The 12,810-nt window shown below is 43.6% G+C and overlaps 1 protein-coding gene across 1 annotated transcript in view; it reads right to left on the bottom strand.

The window, feature by feature from the left end:
* Positions 1 to 8,916: 8,916 nt before the first annotated feature.
* LOC112953878 (myosin heavy chain, skeletal muscle, adult-like) overlaps positions 8,917 to 12,810 on the bottom strand; it is a gene marked incomplete at its 5' end in the record, with an annotated part of 6,867 nt that continues 2,973 nt past the window's right edge. Inside the window, 11 exons of the mRNA XM_026046997.1 lie at positions 8,917 to 9,072; positions 9,297 to 9,392; positions 9,533 to 9,637; positions 9,725 to 9,895; positions 9,988 to 10,113; positions 10,711 to 10,914; positions 11,034 to 11,342; positions 11,585 to 11,709; positions 11,846 to 12,011; positions 12,098 to 12,281; positions 12,540 to 12,736. Of these exons, the coding sequence (XP_025902782.1) occupies positions 8,917 to 9,072; positions 9,297 to 9,392; positions 9,533 to 9,637; positions 9,725 to 9,895; positions 9,988 to 10,113; positions 10,711 to 10,914; positions 11,034 to 11,342; positions 11,585 to 11,709; positions 11,846 to 12,011; positions 12,098 to 12,281; positions 12,540 to 12,736 (1,839 nt within the window). The remainder of the gene's footprint in view (positions 9,073 to 9,296; positions 9,393 to 9,532; positions 9,638 to 9,724; positions 9,896 to 9,987; positions 10,114 to 10,710; positions 10,915 to 11,033; positions 11,343 to 11,584; positions 11,710 to 11,845; positions 12,012 to 12,097; positions 12,282 to 12,539; positions 12,737 to 12,810) is intronic.

Consider the following 12,810-nt stretch of genomic DNA (forward strand, 5'->3'; position numbering starts at 1 on the left):
CTTCATCTTCAYGATTCAGAAGATAGCACCTTGCTCATGTTCTCCACTCAGTGAGTGCACTGCCAGCTTCCAGGCCCAGTAAGCAGCCATGTGGCTTCAGAGCTGTCATGGGGCAACTTGCCTCTCCATCCAACCTGGACAAATGAGAACAGGAACACCACAAGCAGTCTTTCTATCAACCCCCACAGTGGAAAGAGGAGTCTTGAAGGCACAAGGGTTTTTCCTCACTTTGCAGTGCTAGGAGAGGAGATATTTCTCTCACCTCTGTCCTATTGCTCGCCTTAGAAAGAGCAATACATGAACCGCTTCTCCTTCATATTTGACTGAAAGGTCCTCTTCCATCTGCTGAATAAGACTAATTCTGCTTGGGTGTTTACTTGGCCAGAACACAATAAAGGGAAAAAAGAACGTAACAAGAGACAGCTTCATCCCCATCTGGGAAATACTGCTCTGCTCTTCAKCATAGAATTTCCTGTTCCTAAGGGGACCCTTAGGCAAGTGAGACCAAGGTCAGATTACCTAACCAAGGTCATTACCGCACACTCAGCACAGTCTGGTCTAAAACAGCTGATGGAAGGCAACACACAACTACTGAAAGCCATTTGGGGAATTTCTCAAGTTCAAACTTCTTTCTACACTTGGTGTTGCAATAATGCTTTTCCCAAAGCCAGCAACATAAGGATGTAATAGAGAACATGCAATAAAACACAGTATCATAAAGGAAATATCCGTAAAGCATCTAAGTCAAAGCTAGCCATCTAGAAAGTATTGAAGTGAGATAACAAAACTAAATAGTAAACTCCTTCAATTTGATGGCTATACTGTTGATTATGTAGCCTAGTATGTGATTAGTTTCCATCACAATAAATGTGCACTGCTTACTCAAGATAGTATCCACTGCAATGCCTATATTCTTTCCAGGAGGATTGATGCTAAGCCAGCATTTATGGAGTTATTTTACCCAAGGTAATGAACTTAGACTTCTCCTAATTGAACTCCATGGTTTCTAAAAGCCCAACACCTAGGTTTTCCAAGATTCCCCAAGACTAACACCCTTTTGTTTTGTCAGTCAGACTCCTCATGTCATCTGCAAATTTACCAAGGGTGCAGTCTATGTCATAATTCAAAATGTTGGTGAAAATATTGAAAAATATGGGCCATAGTGTTGAACCACTAGGCTTCTTTCTGACRGCTAATTGGGTATCAAGCTCTGTCTTGTTCTTCTTGGAAACAAGAGTGACAATTGCTTCTCTCAAACCTTCAGTAGCTTCCCTGATTGCAGTGACCTTTCAAAGATAATTGAGAGTTTGCAATGACATTGTCCAGCTCCCTCAGCGCTCATGGATGCATTCATAGATGCATTCCATCTAATCCCAAGGACTTGTTGTTTGTCCAGTTTGCTTCCCTAAACTGATCCTCCTTTACTGAAAGTAAGACTTAGTGCATCAGACATTTTACTCGTTTCAGGAGTCTGTGATTCCCRAAGACAAATTTCAGAGTAAAAATTGAAGCCAAAAATTCATTCTCTACTTCAGTCTTGCTTGTGTTTCCTGCCACCCTGCCCCATTCAGCCATAGGATCACCTTCCACTAGTCCTATGCAACCTTGCTGTCCTTCATATCCCTTTGTCAGATTCAACTCACTGTGGATTTGGCAGATCCGCTGCCACTTTTCCCTGCTTTTCTTTACATTGGGATGGACACTTCTTGTTCAAGAACAAGGTGATGCCAGCAATCTCTTACCTCGAATATTGTATGAGCCTTTTTACCTCCAGTATTGTATGACATCGGATTCCTTGAAGCAGGTCCCTGAACAGGTCTAAATTCACTCTCCCAAACTCCACTCTCTTGAGAAAGATCTTGAAAAAGAGCAAGGTCCCACAATCCTGAACTCCACCATCTCGTGGTCACRTAAGCCAAATAGGCAAGGACAAAGCTTCAGGACAGGATCAAGAAGTTCCAAACTAAGACTGAAAATCTAAATAGAGCTCTAGGTTTCCAAGGGTTTGCATGTTTAATAACAGGAACTATCTCCTTGGAATTTAGACTTATGGGTTACGAGGACGTCAGATTATGATTTGCCAAAGACAAGCCAACTAAATCTTAACTGTCTGCAGACTGAAAGTTTGTCAATACTGTAAAACAGAAATAGCTAGTCCCTTACACAGAGAGTGCCTGCAAAGCTAGAGGTGCTTTGTAACATGCTGTTCTTGGGAGTCGAGGGGTGAAAGTGCAAACAACTGTGTGCATGTGCTGTCCTGATAACTCTATCACCACGATTTGACTGGTGCAGAAAGATTAGGCTTGATTTTTAAGAGACTTTAAAAAAAAAAAAAAAGAAAAAAAAGAAAAACCTAAAAGTTCCAAGCAGAAGCCTGAAAGTTTAAAGGAAAATGGAATAGTATGTGAAAGGGCAAAATTAATCACTAGTATCTCCTTTCTCATGAGATTCACCAGCCTGATTCTGCATTTCCTGGAGTCAGAGACTAGGACATGAATTCCTACAAATCTGAGCCATTTTCTGGCCTGTGTTTTTTTTGCTGACTGTCCTAATAAGCTGATGATGATCATCCTGTTAATTGCTCCCAGCCACTAATAGTTCTTGCGGCTTCTTCAGTAGTTATTTATTTTCAAGAGTTYTCCAGCTGCAACCTCTCTGATTTCCCTTCTCAGGCAAGACTAATGTAGTCCATGATGAAAAAACTTCCTAAACATATTCCCATTTTCCACCTCTATCCTAGGTTAGTGTTTAAATTGATGGAGCACTCACATCTTGCCTAGGGAGTCTATATGATTACTAAAAATATTTTGAAGTAGAACCAGAAAAACAAAAACACAAGACAAAGAAAAACAAAACAAACAAACAAACAAAAAAACACCCAGTGATCAGTGATCTAGAGTCACCTGCATATTTAGGACATTATCAGGACATTTTATATGAAAGATAAGACTCTTCTGTTTTGGAACTGAAATTACTGAATCAACATTGGTCTCAAAAAAAAAAAAAGAACAAATGATAACTGTCATGCAAAGGTAAATAAGGAAAAAGAACACTATTACAATTCTTTGGAAAAGGACACTATTACAATTCTTTTTCTTAGTGTGCATCATTTAATCTTTCAACTAATTTCCACAGAACATGTTTAAGATCAGAGGTAAATAAGATTAAAAGTTTCTTTTTGAATTTCCATTAAAATATAGAGTAATTTTTGGACGTGATCCTTTCACCTCAGCTATCATAGCCACTATTCAAATGTCTTTTAAAAAAAAGTATGTTAAATGTAAGTAAACAAAAAAGAGAAGCTAGGACTCTTAGGAGTGTGAAAGGTTGTATATGTATACACCTTAACTGAAAAAAAAAATACTCACAAAAAGAAATCCTACAAAAGTGAAGCTGGATATGAACAGAGAGAGAGATGAATTTTCTGAAATTTGAAGCAGGGATGCGTTCAATCTGAGAATCCCTGCGCTGTGTCAAATCAAGGTGCAGCTGGAGAACACTCAGAGCCAGTGTTGAAAGATGCAGCAATGCTTTGATGCAAAAAGAAAACAAAGAGGATATAGCCAACCWTYAACTTTCTGCCAACCCTATTTCCATCCCTCTGGAATCCACTGGCACTGGAAGCAAAACAGCACAGTCAGAAAAAAAGTCTCTGGATACAGGATATCTTGCACAGTAATGTGGTGTGAGCAAGGAGCTGGAGTGCTGAAATTCCCCTATAGGAAAGGGGATTCAGGCACACTGAAAATAGACCCACCTTGAGACAGAGATCAGCCAGTTGCCTCGCTTGCTGCCTGCCCTGAAGATACAACTTTCCCTCCCCCATGTTCTGTGTCTGTGAAGAAAGTCTAGAGGGAAAGGCAGGTACTTTCAGCAATGCAATACAGATTAAAAAAAAAAAAAAAAAAGACTGAAATGTCTCAGAATTCCTGTGTACTGACTGTTGTATGAGTACCATCACAACTTAGGCCGGCTCAAGCTGCTGTGTGATGGTTTCACTTCAAGTGAGAAATACTGATATGAACAACACGGTTTTCTGAAAGCAACTTTGAGTCATAAGCAATAGAACTTTTATGCTAAAAAGACGCTTATTTTTACTACTATTAAGCACTGGGTCAGTGCTAATTTTATTCAACCTGTTGGAACAATTCAAGTCTTCTAGAGTTAATCTTGAAATGTGTCTAGTTCTTAAGAAAGTGGTGTACAAATTTCAGTTTCAGCTTTCCAGCAGAAACTTTCCAAACCAGGTGTGTTTGTTGTGTGGTGCACTCAGGAGTCTACATCTGATTATTCTCTCATGAGTTTGCGCAGTGATATTTTAACTGGGCGGACATATTTATTAGCTACTCTGTTGGTGGAAAGGATTCTACAAATCATGTGCTTCCTTGTTCTCAGTCTGCCACCAGCTAATTTCATTTGATGTCCCTACTTCTTATACAGGGAGATTCAGTGATCCATCCTCTCCCTATTCCTTCTCATTCTCTCATGATTTTAAAGACGTTTTCTTAGCTTTGTTCACTGCCACATCTCCAGCTTGAAGGGCCTCAAAATTGACCTGGCCTTTCCAAGGGCTGAAAGACACTTAAAATGCCCATGCCAGATGGCACTGAATGTTCTGAGAAACCCATGCCCGTGGGAGCAGCCCCTGTGGGATGCTTGAAAATTTGTCATTCTAATTCAGGTAAGGTCTGGAGTACGTAGTAAGTTTGACCCTCTCACCACTGTGCATATTGGTTTATAAGGATCTCCTCAAAATGCACCCGCCCGAATTGGGAAAGGCAGTGGAGCCTGGCTCAGTAATTATAACACAAATATGTTTCTGAGGATCCCAGCCAAAGTGCTTGCTTTTTACGGTTATTTATATCACTACCCTCCTGGGGTTGGGTTTCAGAAGAAAGAATCTAATTTTTCGCTGACGATTTAAGAGTTGAGAGGATGGATAGAGGCCTTTGCTAAGTGTAGCATTTGATTCCACCAGCTGTACAAGGAACATGATCTGGACCAAATAAAAAAACTCAGAGATTTATACATTTGTTTTAGATGTTAGAAGCTCATTTTAAAGCAATGGTTCCATTTATACTAATACTCTCACATTTGCCTACCTCACTCAAATGGGCTCCAGTGTTTCTGTAAAGGGGGGGAGTCTCTGTATGAGTGTRAAGACGGATAAGTTTCCATTCAAAGAGCTGTGAACACTGTTGACCATRTCCCAGCTCTTCCCACTCCCCTGTTTCATTTTCCAAATCTCAGATATTGCCAAGTAAATCTTGGAGATATCTTTGKAGATATTCAAAACCCATCTGGATGCAATCCTGTGCTATGTGCTCTAGGTTCTCTGCTTGAGCATTGARCTAGATGATCTCTAGAGGTCCCTTCCTACCTCAATCATTCTGTGATTCTGTCCATTTTGTGAAACTGCACAATCAAACCTTTAGGGTGTGGCTTTCCTGGTCTCTCTCTCGTGCATTTCACAGCAGTGAACTTGCTCTGTCAGAAACCAGCATGAGCCTGGAACCCACAGGGCTCAGTGCGGGTGGTATTGCCCAGACAAGAGGTGGGTTCGTAGGGCAGTATTGCTAATCCTGACCAGGGCCTACTTGCCATGCTGCTGTGGTATCAGTCATGTCAGGACATAGAGGTCAGGCTTCTAGCCTGAGTCAGGCCTAGGTCCTGTCTAGGCCAGTGTCTTCTGCTCAGTGAATAAGAACATCTCTAATGTCTGAAGTGAAGAAAGTATAGAGAGCATGAGAAAAGGTGAAACCCACTAATRCTCTTCCTGAACACTGCTCCATTTTCCAGTGGTTCATGGCTCAGACACTTCCCAAGCCAGGGCGTTTGTTGTGTGGTACAGCCAGGATTCATTCTTCCTGTGTTTGGATCCAGAACAAGGTTGATATGAGACAGAGAGCTGTCGTTATTCCASTAGACGTAAAGCGAATCGTGTTGAAATGGACCCAGTTGGTGTGAGGATGAAMGACATCTGGTTTAGAATGGGCATCTGAACTGTGTCTTGGCCTCTGAAATTGCATCAGAAACACACCTCTGAAGAGCTGCAACTTCGGCGAGTTTCATGTCRGGAATTTCACGTAGTCAAAATATTTGTGGACTTGCTTTCAGCAGAGAAAGGCTTTCAGCAGTTCCCTCATATCCTCAGTGGAGATGCCCACATGRCAGCTCTGCCAGGGCCAGCCTTGTAGCAAAGGACATGTTAACATGCCTAGGAAACAATCCACACATAGAATTGCTACTTGGATTGTGCGGCAGAATAGTTTGAGTGTCATTGCATCTTCTGCAGAGTGGATTATCTGCATAACAAGAAAATTTGGCACCTATGAGTTTGGTTTGCACATGATGGAAGGCATTCAGGCTTCTTCCAGCACAGGCCAAGCGYGCAGTGCRGTAGGAGCRCAGCCTGCATCAGGAGTGGATGTTGATAGAGCACAGCTTTGTGTCCTCAGAGCAGGAGGCTGTTGTCCCTAGGACAGCTTCTGTTGAGAGGAGGAAATGCAGGAAGGATGCTTTGTGAATTGTGATGGACAATTAGCWGATGACAAGAAGAAGCCCTTCCTATATATATATAAGGCTGTATGTGTAAGAGATTATGTGTGTGTGCGTGTGTGTGTGCGTGTGTGTGMCTGCATATGCCTTCTGCACTCTCTACTACCTTGAACCAAGTGCCCTCCACCTGTCCTGCCACTTGAGAGTGAGCTTTCTGCAGAAAGGTGTGTGACGTTCACTCAGGAATTTAGATTTCATCACAGAGGACATGCAAGGTTTTCACCATGGCATTGCCTGSAAGCTTTTTTTCTCTCCAGGCAGACCTGGGAAATGCCCCAACAAGGCAGATTGACCAAGGCAAAATACATTTATTGTACTGCTTGAGCATATTGAGCAGGATGGTTGGATCCCAAACACTCCACTGTGTTGGTTCCTGTCCTTTTYATTATGAATGATCTGCTTTCCAACAAGCTTCCCTCCTTGTCATCACTGAGTTACTAACATTTACCGCTAATATGGGTGAGAAGCACTGAGGGTTGTGCCTTCCAAGTCAGGTCAGACGAAGGAGCTTTCCAAATATGCTTGTCCTTCACTTGTTGTCCAAAACTCTGCCAGAATATTTTGAGCAGCAATTCTCTGAAGTTTTGCCAGTTGAAAGGAGTCAACTTGAAAGCTCACTTTCCTGAGGAAAATATACCCTGCTTTACAACCTAGGTCTGAATTCTTGTTTTTTCCTCRCTTTAGCAGCAGTTTCCCAGCTAGCCTTTCTGCACTGCTCTTTCTGAAGTCCAGCTGGATCAGTAATGTCACAGTGCTGGTGGCCAAACAGTGGGCATCTTTATCTGAGAAAGCAGACAGGTTGGTCTGTCATGGCCTGTCTTTGGAAAAGACAGGGGATGCAGTTATTGGGATATTGGAATTATTATCACTTTATTTCAGAAACATTCCCCATGCAATTTTCAGTTTGCATATGCTGTTGTTGGCCACATTTTTAGTATGAATAGGGCATGCCTGGAGGAATCAGTGCTCTCTAGGGACACTGATGATCCATCTAACAAGTTGTGTCCAGCCTTCACTGCAGTGGCATTTTCTGCTGCTGTCTGTGTAAAATGAGAGCTCCAAGGAATGTTAGGCAGCAGCCAAACAGGCTCCAGGCTCTAAATCATTGTAGCACCCCTCCACTGGATTTGCTACCATTGCTTCATGTTTATCTTATGCTGGGGAGCCCAGAAGTGGACATAGGGCTGAGTAGAGGGAACTTGTCAGCAGTGCTCTTCCTAATGCACCCCAGGACACTATTCGCGTTCCTTCCTTCCTTCCTTCCTTCCTTCCTTCCTTCCTTCCTTCCTTCCTTCCTTCCTTCCTTCCTTCCTTCCTTCCTTCCCTTTCTTTTGCACTTTCTCCCTCCTTTTTCTTCCTTCTCTATTTCACTTTTTCTCTCTTTTTCCCTTCCTTTCTTCCTTTCTCTTCCTCTCTTTTGCTCTTGCTCTTTCCCTCTGCCTCTCCCTCATTGGGAAGGAGTGCACCTTTTTTTTTGGCAAGGCATTGTTTCAGAGAGCTAGGAAGTGCCTGGAGATTTAAAATGCTCGCTTGGTGCTATTGACAKGAAGTGTCTAAAATGACCTTATTTTTCTGCAGATCAGAAATACTTTCAAAAACACGCTTGATGCTATTACAGGGCCTTTGCTCTTGTTCTGTGGAGATAGAGTCAGGASACTCTTTCATGCCTAAGTTGTCATAGCTTTGAGGCTCTCCATGGTTCATAGTGGGCAGTGACTCCAGTAGGGTCCATAGGCTGCATCTGCTGAAACTTCCTTTTAGAGATGCTCTTTATGGCTATTATAGACCCATGTTTTTCTAAAGATCAGTTACCTTTGCATCAGCACTTATTAAGATGACACGCTGCCTGACTCCAGAAATAGTGCATCAATGCAAAATGATTCCTGTCCTCCATGTAGGGCAGCATGTCACAAAGTGAGGAGAAATGGATTTTCCCTGCCTGTCCCATACCCTGATTCCATATCCTGATTTCTGCATTGCTCAAGGGCACAGCTAGGACAGCATGGCGAAATGTTTGGGACTATTTTATGCTAGCTTAATCTAACCTTAAAACTGTGTTACTGAAAAAAAAATAAGAATTCTATACTAAAAGTACTGCAGAATTTTTAAGTTGCTCTGATGGATCTACTTAAAATTCTAAAGTATTCTTAAAATTAATCATTTGAAAATGCCTGAAGTGTATGTAACTGCAGAAATGAAATATAATAACCAAAACCACAACTTATACTGTATATGCAAAGGAATCTACTGTCTTTATTCTCTAGGCACTGAAGCAGAYGCAAAATTCAGAGCAGAAGAAAATGGCAGAGCTTAACGTTTTGTACACCACCCAAGTCAAATTGCGGTTTCTCGACATCCTCACTCTTCTTCTGCTATCTTCTTGCTGTGAAACTCTCGGCTCTTGACTCGGAGCTTGTTGACCTGCGACTCTGCAATGTCAGCCCGCTCCTCGGCTTCCTCCAGCTCGTGCTGGATCTTGCGGAATTTGGAGAGGTTGACATTGGACAGCTCCTCCTGTAGGGGGAGAGAAAGGTGTTGAAGACTTTCCTTTCACCTTCTGACTGGAACTTGAGGGTTTGGGGATAAAAACTGGGGAAAGGCACAACTCTTTCATCCCCTCACTATTATTATTTCCCAAAAAAGCTTGGTCGGCAGACTTCCTTTTCTTTCTCTGTTTAGAACACAATGTCTGCTTTCCTCTTTTGAGAGAATCCTGCTCTGCTCAGAGGGAAACTTACAGCTTCCTCAGCTTGTCTCTTGTAGGATTTCACTTTCATTTGCAGCTTGTCCACCAGGTCCTGGAGGCGCAGAATGTTCTTCCGGTCTTCCTCAGACTAGAGCAATTAGTGAGCAGAAAAGAGAGGGAATTKTTTCCACACTGCAGKARGTTACCAATTCCCCTTGGGAATTGYGTGCCAACATTCTGATTCCCTGGGAAGGGGRTGTGTCAACACAGRGWGGCCTCCAGCCCTACCTGGTAGGTSAGCTCCTTCACCCTCCTCTCGTATTTGCGCACACCCTTCACGGCTTCAGCACTGCGCTTCTGCTCAGAATCAACCTCCCCTTCCAGCTCGCGCACCTGCAAGGAGAAACCCATCCTTGGWGCTTCACTGGWGGTGCCTCRTGGSACATGCTCCCTCATGCATCAACACCAGCCCTTACTCACCCTGGCCTCCAGYTTCTGGATTTGCTTCTTGCCTCCTTTCARTGCCAGCTGCTCRGCCTCATCCAGRCGSWGCTGCAGGTCCTTCACTGTCTGGTCCAAGTTCTTCTTCATCCTCTCCAGGTGGGCACTCGTGTCCTGCTCCTTCTTCAGCTCTTCTGCCATCATCGCTGCCTGCAGAGCAAAGGAATAGAGCCAGTTTAGGATGGGAGGCATGTTGGGTCAGAATCCATCCACAACCCGCCAGCAAGGAGCCCCCAACTCACATCTGTGATGGCCTTTTTGGCCTTCTCTTCAGCATTGCGGGCTTCCTGGATTGTCTCCTCCATTTCGCTCTGAATGTGGGAAATGTCTGTTTCCAGCTTCTTCTTGGTGTTGATCAAGCTGGTATTCTGTGGAACAAGAAAAATATCCTTTACATTCATTCAGCACGAGTTCTCGGAATCTAACGTTTTGATTATCAATATTTCTAATATCAACACACTCCTTCACTTGAATTACCTTTTCTGGTTATAACTAGCCAGTCAATAGAGTACTGTGAATATTTTTAAGCAGTAGTTCTGTCTTGTCCTAATTAAATCATATTAATTGAGCTACAATCCACTCCTTGGTATCAGGATAGCAATTTCAGTTCAGGTATGGACAATCTAAATAATTTACATAAACAATGAATCAGAAAAGGAAAAATTCTGTGACTCACAGGATACATTTTGGAAGCAGTCAGAGTGAGTCATAATTAAGATTAAAGCATGTAAAGCTTCATGTTGTGACCATAAGGAAAATGTGAAATAACTCTTAGGACTTTATGATGGTTTTGTTGTTTGTTTCTATTTTTTCTTTTTTTAATCTCAGGATAAAATCTATTTATCTCCAAAGATTGCCATTTAACAACGAAGTTCTRAAGCACCACAGTCTCTCCTTGAATCTTATTTACACAGTAGTGACCTCCATCAATGCCTATTTGAGKTTTTTTCACACAGGAATCTGACCTGAGTGTGGAGAAGTTGAACTCTTTCGCTTGCATCCATCAGTTCCTGCTCAGCCACTTTCCTGGACCGCTCCGTCTGCTCCAGGGCTGCCCGTAGCTCYTCWAYTTCAGCCTGCAACAGGTTGGCTCTGCGCTCCACCATGGCCACCTGCTCCTTCAGGTCCTCCTGTGTCCTGAGAGCATCRTCCARGTGGATCTGGGTATCCTGTAAAGGCGGCAGCAGAAATTAATGCAGTGCCTCACTGCTACCCTTGTATGTGTAGTTATAATGCAAGTACATTACCCAAGCTAAAAGCTTACATACATATCTTGGGCTTAACTGACCTTCAGTACTGCCTGTGTGTTTCTCAGGTTCTTTTGGGCCTCTGCAGCCAGACGGTTGGCATGGCTCAGCTGGATCTCCATTTCATTCAGGTCTCCCTCCATCTTCTTCTTCAGCCTCAGGGCTTCATTCCTGCTCCTGATCTCAGCATCCAGCGTGCTCTGCATGGACTCCACRACTCGGAGATGGTTTCTCTTCAGCTGGTCGATTTCCTCATCCTTTTCTGCTATCTTCCGGTCAATCTCAGACTTGAYCTGGTTGAGYTCCAGYTGSAGGCGMAGGATCTTCCCTTCCTCATGTTCTAGGGACGCCTGAAAAAGAATCAAAATCACCATATTAATAAAAGTGAATTTCCTAATGTTATTCTCTCTGGTACAGCCGCTTGCACAGTAAAGTAGGCCTGTTTTTTTTTGGTTTGACTTGGAAATTGAGTTTGCAGTTTGAAGCTCAACAGAGAGAGAGCAATGCCATGTGGCTTACAGCTTCAAGCAGTTATTTTCTACGATGTTTCCCCGTTCTCCCAGACTGAAAACCATGGATTATAGCTACTTACTTCGGCTTCCTCCAGAGCTGCCTGGATTTCCGATTTCTCCTGCTCAGCCTGCTTCTTTGMTTTCTCCAGCTCATGAATGGCCTTTGCTCCCTCTGCAATCTGCTCCGTGAGGTCGGAAATCTCCTCTGTAGAGACAATTAGCAGGATCAGTCACTGGACAAGGTAGGAAATGTCCTATGATACGAAGATGGCAGACAACCTCACCATGTCACAAGTTAGTGGATAGAGAAGCTTATCAGGAGCAGAGCCCCCAGGACTTACGCTGCAAGTTCTTGTTCTCCCGCTTCAGGGTTTCCAGGTGGTCCAGGGACTCCTCATAGGCATTCTTCATCTTRAAMAGYTCYGTGCTGAGAGAGCGAGCCTCCTTCTGGGAGGCTTCCAGCTCAGCCTGTGTTTCCTCATACTTCTGCTTCCACTCTGMCAGGATCTGAAGAGYAACAGGGCCTGATTATGGACCTGGCAATCATGAGGGGATGCTCTGTCACAAGACGACAAGGTTGGAGCCCATTTTACCTTGTCGAAATTCTTCTGCTTCTTGTCCAGAGCTGCACAGGCAGCGTTGGCTCTTTCCACATCAATCATCAGGTCCTCCACTTCATTCTGCAGCCGCTGCTTTGTCTTTTCCAGGGAAGCACATTTGGCATTCACGGCTTCCACATGTTCCTCTGCWTCCTGCAGACGCTGTGCCAGCTTCTTCCTGGGAGGTGGTAAATACAGCTTAGGGTTATGGAGCAAATGAGAGCCATGTTATATTGCTGATGAGCTTTAAGAAATAGCATGCTTAGTAACTCCAAAATGTGTAGACTTTATCCCTCTTTGCCTCTTTCCTACACATGTTTTCCTTTTCCTTTTCCTACCTCCATACACTACAGGATATAACCTCCCTCCCACCCCAAAGCACAATCGTGACTTCCTTTCTTAGTCTCTGCTGATATTCTTTACAGTCCCCACATACTTGGCCTCCTCCAGTTCCTCCGTGCGCTGAATGGCATCCGTCTCATATTTGGTCCTCCACTGGGCCACTTCACTGTTGGCCTTGGACARGGMRCGCTGCAGCTCGCCCTTGGCTTCCTGCTCCTCTTCATATTGCTCCCGCAGCAAGTCACAGTCGTGGCGGGCAGATTGCAAGGCATGAGCCAGGGCGTTCTTGGCCTGGGGAAGGAGGACAGGATTGGCACAAGGAGTAGCTGCATTCTGGTAAATCTCCTAACTGAGCTGTTTTCAGA

This window comes from Nothoprocta perdicaria, unplaced genomic scaffold (genome assembly GCF_003342845.1).
Source record: "Nothoprocta perdicaria isolate Ctin4 unplaced genomic scaffold, notPer1 scaffold_469, whole genome shotgun sequence".
Classification (NCBI taxonomy): domain Eukaryota; kingdom Metazoa; phylum Chordata; class Aves; order Tinamiformes; family Tinamidae; genus Nothoprocta; species Nothoprocta perdicaria.